Source organism: Lutra lutra, chromosome 1 (genome assembly GCF_902655055.1).
Source record: "Lutra lutra chromosome 1, mLutLut1.2, whole genome shotgun sequence".
NCBI lineage: Eukaryota > Metazoa > Chordata > Mammalia > Carnivora > Mustelidae > Lutra > Lutra lutra.
Window position 1 is genome coordinate 69,721,758 of NC_062278.1, and position 18,680 is coordinate 69,740,437.

The 18,680-nt window shown below is 37.2% G+C and overlaps 1 protein-coding gene across 5 annotated transcripts in view; it reads right to left on the reverse strand.

The window, feature by feature from the left end:
• Positions 1-3,349: 3,349 nt before the first annotated feature.
• The window catches only part of GK5 (glycerol kinase 5), an 82,820-nt gene continuing 67,489 nt past the window's right edge, over positions 3,350-18,680 (reverse strand). For 4 of the 5 annotated variants that reach the window (XM_047726641.1, XM_047726652.1, XM_047726664.1 and 1 more), the window contains 5 exons: positions 17,939-18,033; positions 11,767-11,870; positions 10,260-10,319; positions 9,533-9,666; positions 3,350-6,212 (listed from right to left, as the gene is read on the reverse strand). In XM_047726641.1, coding sequence (XP_047582597.1) covers positions 6,064-6,212; positions 9,533-9,666; positions 10,260-10,319; positions 11,767-11,870; positions 17,939-18,033 — 542 coding nt within the window. In that variant the 3' untranslated portion in view covers positions 3,350-6,063. The remainder of the gene's footprint in view (positions 6,213-9,532; positions 9,667-10,259; positions 10,320-11,766; positions 11,871-17,938; positions 18,034-18,680) is intronic. The other variant, XM_047726673.1, reaches the window with a different exon arrangement.

The window sequence follows — 18,680 nt, forward strand, 5'->3', positions numbered from 1 at the left end:
TTAAGATTTTATTTTTAAGTAATCTCTATACCCAGTGTGGGGCTCAAACTCACAACTCTGAGATCAAGAGTTGCATGCTCTACCAACTAGGCCAGCCAGGTGCCCCAATTTCTCTGTAACCTTCATATGTGCGGAAACCAAAACAGGAAATAGTATTAATAAGAATTTTCAGGTAAAATTCAAAAACAAATCCGAAGGTAAAGTAGAAAAAAGATAAGGGAAAAATTCACATATACATTGCTATTGCTATGCATCCCAGATTGTATCTGCAGATCTCAACATTGGTTTATGAGGTTCTAAATGATGATTTAATAAAACTATGAAATTTGTAAAGAACATCAGAGAAATAAGATTATGAAATTTGATGCATACTAACTAGAAAATATATTGTCTTGCACAAATAGGAAAATTTCAAATTAATTCCCTACAAAATCATTCTGAAACACAAGTCAGCTTATTTTAAATAAAAGACATTACAAACATTATGACAGCTATGGACAAAATATGTCTTGTACACCCTACTTAACATTCTAGGTAAACGTATCTTTGAAACTTTTTTGCTGTTAAACACTATTAGTACTATACTACATAATGAGTCAGAAGGAATGTGAGAACTCTTCTGCTCAGTACATTATAAAATCACATTAAAGTGCTGTATACACTCTGCCTAGAAGGATTTAGAAATGCTACTTGATGACTTCTTAAGTCACCCTACTGATTTAAAAAAAATTTTTTTTTTTAAAGATTTTATTTATTTATTTGTCATAGAGAGAGAAGCGAGAGTGAGCACAGGCAGACAGAGTGGCAGGCAGAGGCAGAGGGAGAAGCAGGCTTGCTGCCAAGCAAGGAGCCCGATGTGGGACTCGATCCCAGGACGCCGGGACCATGACCTGAGCCGAAGGCAGCTGCTCAACCAACTGAGCCACCCAGGTGTCCCTAAAAAAAATTTTTTTAAAGATATTTATGTAAAGATATGGCTCATTTAGCAAACACCCCAGTTAGTAAATGGACAAAAGACATGAATAGACATTTCACTGAAGAGGATAAACAGATGGCAAAAAAGCACATGGATAGATGTTAAACATCATTATTAATTAGAGAAATGCAAATTAAAACCACAAGGAGAAAACCTCACACCTATCACAGTAGCTAAATAAAAAATTGTGACATCAAATGCTGGTGAGGATATGGAGAAACTGGATCACTCACACATTGCTGGTTGGAATGTAAAATGGTACAGCTACTCTGGAACAGTTTGAAAGTTTCTTGTAAAGATATGGCTCATTTAAATGGAAACCTTACATTATTTATTTCCTAAATAGCATAGATATTTATACAGACATATCCATTTTAATAAACCAAATTTATAATAAAGGGGGGAAAGGCAGTAGAAATAGCATACAAAGAATTTCAGGAATATCTGATTCTTCAGGTTCCTGTCTCTAACATTCCCACTCCCAAGATCATTGCTGCATTACCCTAAGGGCAAGGGTCCCATGAGAATATGGTGACAATATAGCCAGTAACTTAGAACCAGTGCTGGTACCAAAATATTTATGACTATGAGGCTCCAAAACTTAAAAACAAATAAGCAGCACCTACTTGACTTCCTTGGGGTTACCATTTTGACTGGTTTGAACCAGATGACCCAGCATTGGGGAGGCAAGAAAATGATTCTGGGACCACATAGGTCCAAAGTATATTTTAATTCTAACCGAGAAACATGATCTAGATTTCCCAAAAGGATTCAGAGTCCTTTGGGGGTAGATTCAAGCCTTCTAGGCTATGTCTGGATGAATCTAGAATCACTTCAAGTTGAAGAACTCCAGGGTCTTCTCTTCAGAGAATAATAAAATTCTTGCCAAACTCCTGAGTTAAATTATTTTTCATTAAAGACTGGTCCTGGTGCGCCTGGGTGGCTCAGTGGGTTAAAGCCTCTGCCTTCGGCTTGGGTCATGATCCCAGGGTCCCGTGTCGGGTCTCTGCTCAGCAGGGAGCCTGCTTCCTCCTCTCTCTCTCTGCCTGCCTCTCTGCCTACTTTTAATCTCTGCCTGTCAAATAAAATAAATAAATCATTAAAAAAAAAAAAAGACTGGTCCTCAGTATAAGACCTCTGAAGAAGGGAATGTTTCTGAAGTTATTTCCCTCTAACATCAGAGGGTTTGGTGTTCTTAAAATTCAATCTCTGAGCTGTCTATACTCAAATGCAAAACATGTGAATGCAGAGGCTTCAACTGTACCTTAGAAAGTTGATGTAACTATGTATACTTATAGATGTGTTTCTCTATAAAAATACATATGCAAATATATAAACATATGAAGAATTTTAAAATAAACAATAGGAAGATTCTAGCTCTCACAGGCTGACACTTGAAGAACATGGGGGTTAAGAGTGCCGACCCCCTGTGCAGTCCAAGATCTATATGTACTTTTTACTCCCCCAAATCTTAACTACTGATAGCCTATTGTTGACCAGAATTCTTACTGATAATATAAAGTCAATTAACACAGTTTTGTGTGTTATATGCATTATTCAGTGTATTCTTACAGTAAACTAAGCTAGAGAAAAGGAAATGTTATTAATAAGATCATTTACAATACAGTACATATATTTATGGAAAAAATCTGCATATAAGTGGACCTGCACAGTTCATACCCATGTTGTTCAAGGGTCGGCTGTTGTCCTTCTTAATCCAACAAAACGTATTTTACTTGCAACAAATATAAGCTGCTCCCTATCAACAAATATATTTAAATCAAGGATAAAATATATATACAAAAAAAGTTGCACTTAAAAAGTAAAAATTCACCCCATCAATAGGAAGGCACAGAGTTAGGTTCTGTGGAAGCAGACATGGTTTCTGCCTTTTTTTTTTTTTTTTTTTTAGATTTTATTTGTTTGAGAGAGAATGAGAGAGAGAGCAGGAGATGGGGGAGGGTCAGAGGGAGAAGCTGACCCCGTGCTGAGCTGGGAGCCCCATGTGGAACTTGATTCTGGACTCCAGGATCATGACCTGAGCTGAAGGCAGTCATTTAACTGACTGAGCCACCCAGGTGACCGACATGGTTTCTGCTTTTGAGGAACTTTCAGTTTGATAGGAGTCTTGCACAGACACAGATAAGAGAGTGATCATCTCTTTTGTTCAGAGATGAAAAGGAAGCAAAAAGGCAGATCAAATCAAGATGCTCTGCAGACTATATTAATCCTATACTGAAGTCATAAACCCACTCATTAAAACCACAGAGGATGCAGGCATGGGGATGGGGGCGAGTGGGTTAAAAATAGCAGAAGAAAATTACAACATAAAATTTTTCTTTTCTTTCTTTTTTTTTTTTTTTTTTTTTTTGCCTCACTAACCGGTAAAGTAGAAACCCTATTTAAGATACAACCACATCTTTTTGCTAACAACCATTTCCTAAATTAAAATGAGGCAGAGAGAAAAGGAGCATGAGAGACACACTACATTTGCTGAGTCTTCAATTTTTCTAATTGTCTATATTAGTGGTTCTCCATCAGGGGTGATACTGCCTCCTGGGGGCCATTCGGCAGTGCTAGGAGACATTTTTGACCACAGCAACTAGGGGGATGCTACTCATTAGCAGGTTGAGCTGCCAAATACCTTATAATGCACAATACAACATTCCAAGATGAAGAATTACCTGCCCAAATGTCAATAATGCTAACATTGAGAAACCCTATTTTGGTGGAATATAAAAAAATTAAAAATCAGTAAGTCTAGGTATGAAAGCAATTAATAAACATTTTCCTCTTTGATAAGATAGCTACAAACCTCCTAAAAATATCTGATAGATCCATAATGGGAAAATAAAACATGCTGAGAAATCTTAGCACAATTTTTTTCAAACTGCAAATATTAGCATATAGATGAAAATAAACTTGGGAGATGGAAATGATAAATTTTTTTGCTCAACTGATTTTGAATATCAACTGTTTCTACAACCACAAAAGCTAATGTGGGCACGTTTCGGATTTAGGTCAAATCTGGCAAAAGATTTACTAAACTGTGTCACTAAAAACAGCCAGAAGTAGTAAAAATAAAAGATTAATTCTAGACTAACAAAAGAAAAAATTAGCTACTAATTTTTGAGGAGATGCTTGATTCTGATAAGACATGTTCACAGTTACTTTTCACATTATCTAAAAGGTATTAATCCTTTATTTTGTGGTTGATAAAAAAGAATGTGAAAAAGAAATGAGCTAACAAATTTTAAGTATTAATAATATTACAATTCAGTATATCCTAACACAAAGAGATAATTCTTTCCTATGAAATCATGCCCACTGAGAAGCAGAATCTGTAAGAAGTAGTAAAACAATGGAACAGCTTGTATGTGATCTGATTTCGATAAAAGGGCCTATAATTGGTCACTAAGCTCTGTAAAAGGACATAAGAAAAATGAAAAGAATAAAAAGAAGATTATCTAATTAATGGAATCTGACTTGTTACAGTAAACAAAATACCTCCACTTCAAAAAATATTTCCAAATCTTAATTAATGGAATTAATGATACTATGTATTGGCTATTATGATTCCATCAAAAATGTTAACAGAAGAAGACAAAGTTCACTGAAATGGAATTTGCAGGAATGCAGTGTGACCTCTAGTTCTATTCTGTCACTGAAATGGACCTATATGATGGCAACAGCAAAATTCCCTGTAATAGTCACTTTTTAAATTACATTAGTATTTAACAACCAGCTCTATAACAGTAGATCTTTATGTGATAAAGCCTGTCCAAGAGGGAAATAAATTCAATTTTGCTACAAATCAAAATGGAACCTAGCCCCAGTGGAGGGAGGGCCAAATAACCTGAGAACAAGTTGGACGGTAGTCAACTGCCACAGGACAATTTTACACCGGCCCGAAGCTACTCACTAACTCTTGATTCTTTTACATTTGTTTCTATCAAGGAAGCTTGAGAATGTGGAACTATCCCTGCTGCTCTCTATGGAGCTCAGGCCCAGGAACTGTCGGGCAATCATTTGCATGAATACACCTCCATTAACTCTGTCAGCTACCCACTGCTTCTGTCTCACAGACATGAGTAGATTGAACAAAAATAAAAGATACCTGGATAAGTAAAATACCCCAATGAAGGCAATTCTTATGTCACCAATGAATTAGGGCACTTTCTTCAAATTAAGCTCTGTCATTTAGGCACTTAACAAAAGCAAAAGACATTTATGCAAGCATCTTAACAACAAAGATAAAGAATAGGAAGAGAAAAGTAAGATTTATATCCACTATCTGCATTTTGTAAAAAAAAAGTTACACTTTAGCCAGAAGTTTCTGAATATAAAATCCTATTTGAGGAAGAAAGTATTTTCTTGTCCCTTATGAATCATTACCCTTTGTAGTATAATTCACTGAAGTTATTTTTCAATAAAAAAGAATGCTTAGATTTTGGTTAAACAAAGAAAAATTAAGGCAGTGTCTTTAAGCCCAATAAAGGAAAAAACTAACAAATAAGCCTATCTGAGAGGGGCATTTTGAGCTCCTTATTTGGATACAGTATTGAACAATTATGACTTTAAATATAAAATATTAATGTTTCAAAACTTCCCATTTCCTCAGTAATTCTTTCTTCCTAGCTATGGGAACTTCATATAGCCCATTTAATTTTAAAGAATTAAAGGAACATTTGTCACTTAATTTTGGAACAAAATACGAATGGTGCTTGACCCAGAACTATCAACTCAGATAGTAAACAATTATGTTCACATGTATTGTTGACCCAGTATAAAAAGGAGGAGGATCCGCAGCTGTCAAAATATGGTTGGAAATGGCTAACGGCATTTGGAATCTGCTACAAAACAGAAGATATAAAGTTTTGAGGTACTGTTGCCTTACAGTCTTATCAAGGTTTAGATTTAAAAATCTAAATGAGGGATTTTTTTGTTTTGTTTTGTATTAAAAAAAGCAGGTTGCAAAGCTCATCTGAAATCTCAGTCATCGTCGTATTGGTTATCATCCCTGAGCTGTGTCTCATCTGCATGTCATATCAACCAGCCGTATATGGTTTCAGTCATTCCACTTAGTGCTACATCTTGTTATACCAATTCATAGAACGCTTCACTGCTTTGACCCAGTTTTCCATGCTCATTTCATATTCTTGCCATTTCTTCTGCGGCTTGAAAACAACTTCACTTTGTCTCAGTTTCTTCAGTTCCTCCTTGTCAGCCCAAAACCCTATGGATAGAAAAAATTACTCTCAAATTTTAAGGCAAATAAGGAGTTCATAAAGTTTATCCACAAACCTATGCAAACTGGTGCACAGGTAAACAACTATTGTTTTAAAACACAATTTAAAATATTTTTGCTGCTTTTGAATTTTGTTAGATTGACTATCCCTGGGAATAAATACACCAGGATTTTAAAATCATTTTGTTTCTATCAGCTTTATTTCTGTGTGGCAGGGCACCAAACCATTTCCAGACCAACCTCACCCTATCATCATTTAATTTCATGACTTGCTAAGAAAAGTTTTCAAGTAAGAAATTGTATATTTTCCTTTTACATAACTAAAAAAAGATAAATTAGGATTTTTGTCATATATCTTGAGGTAAGAGGCAACTCTCTGGGATATGCATAAATTCAAAGTTGGGACTGAATGTAATAGGTTTCTTTTTCAAACTATTTTATTTCATACAAGTTACTTAAATCCCACTTCCTGATAATATTGTCCTGGCATATATTGTTATTCGTAAAGAGGATCATGTGATTTATAATAAAAAGCAGCAAGAACACACTTTCATATCCATGACCGTAAGTAATCTGAAATGGCTAAGGTGTCTTATTAATTAACCTGGTGTATTTCACTTACTCTGAAGTACTAATAAAGTTGACAAGTCTTCTTAAGGTATATTTTCTCTTATCAATAAAGCAGACACAAAATTCTTTCCTCTCATATTTTCTGTCAGGACACATTCTTTCTAACTGACAAAGTCAGCCTTTTAGATTTATCCATATTTAAAGATATTAATTTATAGAAGTTATTAAAAGACTAAAAATAGTTTTTATTAGTATACTAAAGTTAGATAAGTCTAGTCATGAAAACAAGCATGTTCTTAAAATCCTTATTTCCAGAATTAATTATTTACTCTCCAAGGCATATGTATTTTTTTTAAAGATTTCCTTCCTTCCTTCCTCTCTTCCTTCCTTCCTTTAGCATGTGATCTGGGGAAGAGGCAGAGGGAGAAGGAGAGAGAAAATCTCAAGCACTCTGCACTGAGCACGGAGCCCAACACAGGGCTCGCTCACATCCCTGAAATCATGACGTGAACCAACATCAAGAGTCAAATGCTTAATCCACTGAGCCACCCAGGTGCCCCATGACATACATATTTTTTAAAGTACTTTTATTAAATCTGTATCAAATAGACTCATCTCCTGGGTGAATTTTGAAAACAGAGAGGATGTGCATAGACTTCAAGTCTCATATTCCTGAAAGAGAAGCAATCCAACCAGAAATCTCAGCTTTACTGAGACGATAAAACTACTCCCTGTAGTTAGTGAAGTCTCTGTATTGGAAGGGTTTGAAATTAAGTGTAGTATAGGTACAATGAAACAGCTAAAGCTCAAGCCACTATGTTATTTTTTTTTAAGACTGATTTTATTTATTTGTTTGTTTATCCGTTTGTTTATTTGTCAGAGAGAGAGAGAGCACAAGCAGCAGGAGAGGCAGGCAGAGGGAGAAGTAGGCTCCTTGACAAGCAAGGAGCCCAACGTAGGACTCGACCCCAGAATCAGGATCATGACCCGAGCAGGAAGCAGAGGCCTAACCGACGACGGATCCACCCAGATGTCCTGCTACTACATTATGTTTAAGAATAATCTGTATGTGGGGACGCCTGAGTGACTCAGTCAGTTAAGCATCGGCCTTTGGCTCAGGTCATGATGGCAGGGTCCTGGGATCAAGCATCAGGTTTCTTGCTCCATGAGGAGACTGCTTCTCCTCTGCTGCTCCCCCTGCTTGAGCTTCTTGTTCTACCAAAAAAAATAAATAAAATAATAAAAAAAGAGTAATCTGTAAGTGTTATCTAAAATAATTAAAATGTTCAAGAGAATCTGATATATTTTTAGTCTTACAAGGTGAAAAGGCACAGAAAGATTTTATTTACCTTATAAATAATATCAGAATGTTTATGAGCATTTGATTTACTGCAAATATAAGCTTAATTTATTCATTTTGCAAGATTTAAAATTTATTTAAGTACAGGAGAAGATTTTGTTACACTTCTAAGTTTGCTTAGTTAGGCATATGAAATTATTAAAAAGAAAGTCAATTGTATTAAATTTGTATTAGTTGAAATATACAAAAGAATTTAACTGAATTTGTAAACGGAAATATTATTCAAGGGAAAGTTATTTTCTTCAACTTTAACCACACATTAATCAATGAGCAAATGAAAGTGACTGTTTCAATTTTATTCAAAGTTAAGAGATTTCTACTAGAATAAAGTTAAAGTTGAACTTACCAAGATTTCAAACTTTTTAGATTTGTAACTTTAATATGTTAAATATTAGCCTAAAACTCTTAACTGCAAAATATTCTGTTTTGTACAAACACTCTTTCCCTTCCACACAGGAATGTATTAAATATTCCCAGTGTCCCAAGTCAGCATCCTGCTTCCTAGGGAACCCTCTAATTGGCTTCCCTGAGTCTATTCTTCACCCTCCCAAATAATCTTCACACTAATTGCTAAAGTGGTCTGTTCAAATATAGATCTATCCATGTCCCTCCCCTGCTTAAAATTCTTCGGTGGCTCTCCAGTGCCTTCATGATTAAGTTCAAACTCCTGTATGAGGAGTCTACCACAATTGGACCTCTGTTCCTCTCCAGCCTTTCCTCTTGCTTTTCCTCTATTAGCACTTACTGTAATGGGCTGGGACATTTGCACAGGCTGCTTTCTTTATTGGACCACTCACCTCTTGTGGCTCCTTACTGCCTCTTCTGGCTGTTTGCTGACTCCTTCAAAACTGAACCTCCTCTGGGAAGCCTGCATCACTTGCTTAAAGCTATGGCTGTCCACGGGGTTTATCACACAAGTCTAATAACTGGTTGACTTGCCTGACTGTAACCAGAGACTCCCATAGCAGGGGCTATGCCTTTTAAACTCTATTCCCAGCAGTGACTGTCATGTAGCAGGTACTCAACATATTTTCAATAAGCAAAAGAATGGAATGGTTTCTAATGCCAAAGAAAAGCCTATCTACTCCGGAAGTTTACCCAGAGACCTTTCCTCTGCTAAAGACAGAGCAGTTGAAAATTAATTCTCCTTGCCTCATAATTCTGACTGAAGGAGTGAAGGAAGGAGGAAGGGAGGGGAAGACCCACCCAAAGAGGAGGTCAAAGGAGTATTCTGTGAGTTATGTGCATATGTGTATGGAGCTTAATGAACACCAAGATTTTCCAGAGCCTCTCTTAATTCTGTGATTTGGGAAGAGAAATGCTATTGGCAAGAAACAGCTTCCAAGACAGCTCTCACTTTTATAAAATCCACACATACCAACAGCAAGGCCAGCCAGAGAAGCTGCACCAAGGCAGGACATGTTTATGTTGACGGGTCTCTCTATATTAGCATTAATCAGGTCTGAAGTCATCTGCATAACAAAATTGTTCCTACAAACTCCTCCATCTGCCCTGTGGGGACCAAGATATTTGAGATAAATTATTCCAACAGAAGCATAAAAACATTCTTTTTTTTTTTTAAAAGGGCCACATATATTTTTTTTGATTCTTGATTTTGTAAGTTCAACTTTTAATTCCAAAACTGTATCATTCCACATTGACCTGAAGTAAGGTCCTCACTAGGTAATCTTCAAACACTTTTCCTTATCCCTAACATCAATCTTCCCACCCACCCTGTTTGTCAAGACTAGCTCAAATTAGGCTAAGTAAACTAAGCCAATGTAAAAATTCATTTGGACATACCAGCAAAGAAAATTTGATGTTTCCAAGCCAAAAGGATAGCCACACATACAAAAAGGAGATTTTAAAGATGTTTATAATATACATACGTATATTAGGATCTTCCTAAATTCTATATTGTGTTATGTTCTCTATAAATCCAAATTCTTTTCTTTCCAAATTCCTATGACCAAGAATTTTGTTGCAAAGGAACTAGGCATAATTTTTTTTGAAATCCTAAATAATCATAATGATGAAAATACTAATAGCAATTACTACTCACTTCCAATTTCTAATTAAATCTATTGAAAACAAAGTTTACATACCGGACTTTTGTCACAGGGATATTGATCTCTTTCTGCATCAACTCATACAACTGTTTGTTTCTAGTAAAAAAATCAAGATAACTATTTAGGGAACATTCATAGCATGATAATTCTCTATCTTTTTTCCAATCTAGAAAAATAAAAACTTTGGTTTTATTTATGTGGCATTTATAAAATATGCAAAAGAAAACATTAAACCAACATATTCAAATATTCAAAAATATTATGCTAACTGGAAGTTGATAATAAATGCTCAAATAAGGGGTGCCTGGGTGGCTCAGTGGGTTAAGCCGCTGCCTTCGGCTCAGGTCATGATCTCAGGGTCCTGGGATCGAGCCCCACATTGGGCTCTCTGCTCTGCAGGGAGCCTGCTTCCTCCTCTCTCTCTCTCTCTGCCTGCCTCTCTGCCTACTTGTGATCTCTGTCTGTCGAATAAATAAAAATCTTAAAAAAAAAAAAAGTATATTAAAAAAAAAATAAATGCTCAAATAAGCAAGAGGTTCGGGGCCTAGTGCTTGCACCTTGATAAAAGGGAGTATATTTTTCATTTAGAAATAAATTTAATCTACTGTCCTTCCTACAAATAAAAATTTAAAGCAAGCATTCATTTAATAGACAGTGATTAGGATGATATGACATAAGTAACATCTAATAGAATTCATCAACTATAAAAATAATCACTTTGTAATCACAGAAATTTTTATTTTAAACGTTTCAAATGTTCCATATTTATGACAGCCAGATTCTTAACTTTAATAAACTACAACTGTGCCATAATGAAAAGACCACAGGGAAAGTTACAAAAAAAGTAATTTTGGTGATTCAATCTTTGAGTATAATGGAAGCATTATTAATTAGAATCATTAGAATTCTCCTTTATCAATAAGGATAGAAAAATCTCTGAAAGCCCAAATTTTAAATCTTTTATGCTTAAGAAATTAGATACAGTTGACCCTTGAATAACACAGGGATTAGGGATATTAACCCACCACAAAATCAAAAATCCATGTGTAAATTCTGACTCCCCTAAAACTTTACTAATAGCGTACTTTTGGCAGGAAGCCTTACTGATAAGTCAATTGATACATATTTTGTATGTTATGTATTATATACTGTATTCTTCAATAAAATAAGCTAGAAAAATGAAAATGTTATTAAGAAAATCATAAGGAAGAGAAAATACATTTATAGTCCTGTACCGTGTTTACTGAAAAAAATTCACATGTTTAAGTGGATTTGCACAGTTCAAACCCATGGTGTTCAAGGGCCAACTGCATTTTTAAAAATCCTCTATTTTCAGATATCAAATCTAAATGGTACTGGTTCTATCACATCTAAAAAAAAAGAGATGTTACAGCAATTAAGCAATAGGAGCAGATTATGTCATGACTTTAAAGGTATTAAAAAGTTAAAATTAAGAAATTTCATAATTTAGTTTAGCAGAAATTAACAGAAGGAAATGGAAATACTGTATGAGGAAGGGAGAGTTTAGGGCAGGTTTTGGTACCTGAAAGCTATGGACTCCAATATTGCTCGTACGAGATGGTATTTATTGGTGGAAGGCTTCAAGCCCATAAAAGAGGCACATGCACAGGGATCATTTAGTGGAGCCTAAAGAAAGAGATAGGAAGAATTTTTTTTAATTTTTAATTTTTTAATAAACATATAATGTGTTATTAGCCCCAGGGGTACAGGTCTGTGAATCGCCAGGTTTACACACTTCACAGTACTCACCATAGCACATACCCTCCCCAATGTCCATAACCCCACCTCCCTCTCCCTACCCCACTCCACCGCCAGCAACCCTCAGTTTGTTTTGTGAGATTAAGAGTCTCTTATGGTTTGGGTGCCTGGGTGGCTCAGTGGGTTGGGCCGCTGCCTTCGGCTCAGGTCATGATCTCGGGGTCCTGGGATCGGGCCCCGCATCGGGCTCTCTGCTCGGTGGGGAGCCTGCTTCCTCCTCTCTCTCTGACTGCCTCTCTGCCTGCTTGTGATCTCTCTCTGTCAAATAAATAAATAAAATCTTTAAAAAAAAAAAAGAGTCTCTTATGGTTTGTCCCCCTTCCTATCCCATCTTGTTTCATTTATTCTATTCCTACCCCCCCAAGCCCCCACGTTGAATCTCCACTGGGAAGAATTTTTATTATTGTTCTAAATTATATCTATAGTCTTGGAAGATATATTATGTAATAAAAACACAGCCATGGTAGAAAAAAAGAATGCTTGGAGTTAAGTAGTTTTAAAATAAATGACAGCCCTATAGTATGTGAACTATTACGATAACTCTTTAATAGGACCTAAGCAAGGCTGAGTCATAGGTATTGGACTTAGCTAAACCTTCTGTCTGAACTCATACGAAGAGAAGGGACTGAGGCAGAGTAACAAATTATTAATCATTTTTTTTTCAGAGTAACAAACTATTAAATATCTAGCTCTATAGGAAGAAATGAAAAGCAATACTAGTATTTCCCCTTTTCTCCATCTGTAAAGTTTTTAACCCAGAATCGTTTTTGTAGAGTGTTTTTTTTTAAATATACATTAGTCTTAAGATTAAAAAACTATAATGCAGAATATGTGTTTTCCAGTGTCATAACTTACACCTAGTATGCTGTCAGACATTCAAACTAAACTCTTCTATTTCTTTTTTTTTTTTTTTTTTTTTTTTTGACAGAGAGATCACAAGCAGGCAGAGAGGCAGGCAGAGAGAGAGGAGGAAGCAGGCTCCCCAAGAGAGCAGAGAGCCCGATGCGGGGCTCGATCCCAGGACTCCGAGATCATGACCTGAGCCGAAGGCAGCGACTTAACCCACTGAGCCACCCAGGCGCCCCAACTCTTCTATTTCTTAGCTTAATAGTCTCATTGCCTCATAGGAGAAATGACTCGGCCTAACTTCCGTCTTTAAAAGAGCCGAAGTCTTGAGCTGGAATTCTGTATCTGTCGGATGAAGTTTGTTTTCATCTTTGCATCCCCAGAAATGCAAGACAATTCTGGGACACAAAGATGAAGAGCAAAGACTCCTGCCAGAGCTTATAATCTCACAAGGAAAGACACAGAAGAATGGTTTCAATGTTAAGATATGAGGTTGCAACAGAGGGAAGTATTAGTGCTATCAGGAAATGATGGTCCCCAAGAAAAATGCCTTCTAGCTTCAGGGCCTTGAGACATCATCTCATTACCTGGAAAACTTTCTACCACCACTTTTCCTGGTTAATCCTACTCCACTTCCAGATCTTGGCTCAGATTCCTCTGGGAAAAGACCAAGCCCCCATTATCGTTTTTATTTTTGTTTTCAAGATTTTATTTATTTGACACAGAAAGAAAGAGAGCACAAGCAGGGGGAGCAGCAGAGGGAGAGGGAGACCCAGACTCCCTGCTGAGCAAGGAGCCCAATGTAGGGTTTGAGCCCAACCTGAGCCAAAGGCAGATGCTAAACTGACTGAGCCACTCAGGCGCCCCTTCCATCACCGCTTTTATGAAACCCTAGAGCTTCACATCATTTCATATATTGACAATCATGTATACTTGTGTGAACATTTGTTAAAAGTCTGTCTTCCCTGCAGAAACTCATTCCTATATGTTTCCAGGGTCTTGCACTGCATCTGGCCCCCACAGGGCATCCTCACACATTTGTTCAATTAATGAACAAACAATACTCTTCCTCATTACTTAATTGAAGAAATTCCATATTACATCTTATCCTTCCTGTAGCTGTGATTTTCCTCCTATTGTGATTTTATCCTGATTATTTTTCAAATTTATTAATGTGTTTTGGTGATTCACTCAGTAAAAGCTTATAGTCACGCTGGCTTCTATCAGGTGATACAATACTGTAAAACAAAGAGAGGTCAGATTCAGCTAGTTCAATGAGTCCCTAGCAGTGTGCTATGTATTTTCTGTGCAAAAACATTTTCTTTTAATATACCACATAAACTCCTGGTATGACTGGCCTGAAATCACTTTTGTAAATATAGCTAAGCACATAATTTATAATTAATTAGTAACAGGCCAATCTGAGGGGTAATAAATTCCATAGAGACCCAAAAAGTCCTTTTCGGTTACCACTCCCCTGTATTAGTTAGTCCAAGTGAGTCTGTCTTTGGGATGATATGGTAGGAAAAACATGGCAAAGTCCTTTGGGCCTGGTCGCACCTTGCCAGGACAGATAGCCTCCAGTCACATTTCTAATCTGTCACTGTCAATCCCATTGAGTAAGCCTCCCAGACCATCAACCAAACAGGAACAGCAGGACTCAGTAAAGTTTTGTTTGGAGGCCAAAGCTAATGTAGCTGACTCCTGCCCAAGGAACAGACTGCCTGCCACCATAGGCCCTTGTTACCACTGGGATCCTAGCCTAATATGCTGGGGCCTTGCAGGATGGTTAACGCCTCTTGCCCTTTGTCAACTGTGAACTTAAACACAAACTCCTGTGGCACCTACTATGTATTCCCAATGTCACTTTTTATACTATATCATGAACCAGTATAGCAGAGTGGTTAAGAACCTAGACTCTGGAATCAGAACACCTGGGCCCTGAAACCAGCTCTGCCACTCACTAGCTGTGTGAGACCACGCAAGTGATTTAACAGCTCTACATCAGTTTTCCCATCTTTGGAATGGGATGATAAGAGCATCTTCTGCCTTACGGAGTTACTGAGGATTAAATGAGATAACACATGACATTTAGAACAGTGCCTGATAAGAATTTGCTACAATTTTATATTACTATTATTTCTTACTAAAACCCTTCCCACTACTGACTTTCTTCATAACCCTTTCTGTGCCTTCTGAATCAATCCTTCCTTCTATTGTAAATAAATTCTCCTAACCTATAACCAACTCTGAGAAGTTCTCTCTACTCATTCTGTGGTTGCTATAACATGACCAGCTCTGTGCTGGGCAAACAGCTTCAGTGGTGGCTATCCAGGGGAGGACCTTCAAGCTTCCAGATCACGGGTCCTAGAAAAACACAACTACTTCCCATGGTCACCCTAGGCCACTATGCATCTACTGTTAGAGGAGACACTTCCCTTCCCCCATGTTTGCTTAGGACCACATCAACTTCATGTTTTACCTCCCTTCACCTTTCCATGGTGCAGAGATCCCAGTCACTCACAAGACCAGAGATGGCATTCCCAGTACTTGCTGGCCACATCTCTTTCTGAAGGAACTGCTTGAATCCACAGACCTTGTTGTCTACAGCAGCCATGTTTCACGCCCTAGTTCCACTGCCAGTGTCACAACTATGGGGACTGAGCAGGACTAACTTAAAATCTGTGCAAAGCTTGAGAAGACCAGGTGCTTCAGTCAGAGTCTCAGATTTCCCAGAAAAGACCATTTCAGAAAAAGACCATCAACAGGGGGAACTGAAGCTAAAAGGCACAAAGTGTTAGAACGTTGTGTGTATTTCCAAATTATGGGGAAGCAGAGAGTGTGAGGAAAATGACAATTAAGCAGAAGTTAGGAGGAAGAAAGAATACAGAGCAGAGCTGGTAATGAGAAAAGGGGACCCACAGAGAAGAAACCACAAAGAACATTAAGAACTGCAAAGTCAGTTGCTGACACCTTTCCAGTACCAGTGAACCACCAGCTCCCTTCAGGGTAGGAAGAGCAAGCTGGTTCCCTGAAAACCTAAGAAACCTCATTGGAGCATGACTCCTCAGCCTCTGAAGACCAGCACTTGGTCCACAGTCCTGTCCATCCTACCACTGCCACCACCACAGTAACTTTCAAGTTAAGCAGCTAGCTACTCATTCCTGCCTCTGATGCCTGTCAAAGATACTCTCCATTAGTGTCTCCCCTCACAAACCACAAGCTCTGAAGAGTGAAGCCACAGTGGCTGCACCAACTGATGTCACCCTGGGATTATGGCCCCCATGCTCTGGCTCACTCCTTGCCATTCCCGGAAGTGGTTGTCCTGGACGTCCCACTTTCCTCAAAGTGCCCCCAAACCCCTTTCTCAACAGAATCCCTGGAGAAATTAAGGCTATGGTGATTTTTTAATATCTTACCCCCTGTTATCTATGGCATAACAATATTCTAAAATTAAAGGCAGTATGGCAGATACTTGACCCTTCCCTCCACTTCCCCATCCCTCATTTTCTTTAGCTGTTGACATAGGCTGCTTATCAGTGATCTCCCTCCTATTTTCCAAACAGCTTAGTATCAACACACTACTGTTTTTTGAATTAACTTTTGGTTTCTACTGAGGAGTTTCAATGCTACATTGGGAAATACTTGGTCTGCAGCCTTCCCCCGCTCCTCTCAAATCCAACATACTGCCAGGAGGCAGTCATGGCAGGATAGGGACATTTTTTATTAACACGAAATTAAAAATGTTATCTGTGAGAGTTTTGTCTAATCTTCTGGGCTATAGCAATATTTTTTAATCATATATTTTAAATTATTTTTAGAGGCAGATGGACTGAGGCAGAAGTTAAAAACAGAGGTATCAAGATAAAGCCACTATCTCCCAGCATATTTCTCAAAAAGGGAAGAATACCCAGTAGCCTAATTAAATCCTACCTTGGCTGGTGACAACTATTCATCTCAAGCTTCCTCCTGAAACCTCAACCAAACAAATATTCTTCACCCCCTGTCCTAGGATGGACGCTATTTAGTTTCCTCATATCACCCTAAAAGAGGACACTGCAACCTCTACTGCATAGTTTATAAACTTTCAGTCCTTTAGGATAATGTATATAGAAGGAAATTTTCACAGATATTAAACTAATGACCATTAAAAGTTTAGATTCAAAATCCAGTATTTTTAGAGATTTGAAACACCCTGATCTAATCTTTTTTCACCACCTTCTACATTATATAGTCCAAACTTTCAAATTTGGGGCTTTTTTTAACTGATTGCCTGAGAATGGGATGGACTAGAAGTAAGAGAAATTTTTATTTTCTGAAAGGAAACATATTCATAAGAAGATTAAAAGGCCAGTATAAGATTTCCAAAAAATGGAATTTTGTTCATAATAATACACCTGAAAAGTTTTTTAAAGGTCTTATTACAATACGCTAAAATCAAAGGCAATATCACAGATCTTTCAAGTAAATACTAAGTTAAATATTACAAAGCCAAGTCTTTTACTGGGTTCACTTTTTGATTAGGCGAAGTAACCAATACTCCATCACAACAGTTAACCAAAAGAAATTTTGATTTTTTAAAAAAAAGTTAATGAAACTAAAAAAAAAAAAAAAAAGTTAATGAAACTTATAAGTTATTGCAAAATATGCCCATATGTATGTGTGTGTGTGTGTGTGTGTGTGTGGGCATGCACACATGTAATCTTCACATCATTTTTCTAATTCTCAATGGGATACTTCCTCTAAGTAAAACAATGCCAATATACAGATATATCTTTCCCTACTGGGAAATGGCAACTTTTGGTTATGATAAAGTAATCCTAAGTCTTATGTAAAAGTTCTATACTAAACCTGCCAACTTCTCATTTCCACATGGGTGGAGCTCCAGGCTGAATGTGCTGTATTTTCTTATCCTTGCTAAGTCACAGCTCCTCAGCCCCAGAACATGCCTTCACCCTCACAGTGATCAGTGCCCAAATTTTCAGGTAAGGGAGTGGCAGGTACATAATTTTGAGTGTGGGTATGAGGATAGAAATGTCTGTAGTTGCCACTGACTAAAAAAAAAAATTTAAAAATTTTTTTAAAAATACCTGCAATCCATTAAAAGATGGAACAAAACAGACTCCTTCAGAATCTTCTAAACTTTTGGCCATTTTTTCAGTCTCAGCAGCATCTGTGAAAAGATCTGTAAAAACAAAAACAAATAATTAAAAAACCCATAAAACAAAACAGAGGGGCTGGGAAGTGACAACAGAATTATGTTATATGACTGGTATTTACCTGCATCCAAAATTTATTATGAGTACACTGTGAAAGGGTCAACAGAAAGGCCAATCTGCTCCAGCACTATCTGGGCTCCCACACTTCACAGGTTTAGGGGCCTGTGGAAGATTTTAGAAGGGCTCTGTATGGAGCACACCTTACCTTTTCCTTTCAAAATATTTAGGCTATTTACAAGACAGCTGGGTGGCTCAGTCCATTGAATGCTGAAAATACTCTCTCCCTTTCTCTCTGCAACCCACCACCCATCCCCCTGCGTGCATGCTCTATGCCTGTCTCTCTCTCAAATAAATAGATAAATAAAAATATCTGAGCTATTTAAAAATCAATTCTGTGTTTTTTGGCATTAAAATCAATTATTCTCCTGAAGATAACACCATTCCTAGTTCTCTGATGAAAAGATCCTCTCTACTGAGTCAACTGAAAAACTACTCCATCTAATGAGTTCCATCAGGGGTGACCAATAAGTAGATATACTAATAGCCAATCTTGAAGAAACAAAAAAAATCAAGATCTAATTAATTTAGTATACTATTTCTACTGAAGTATATA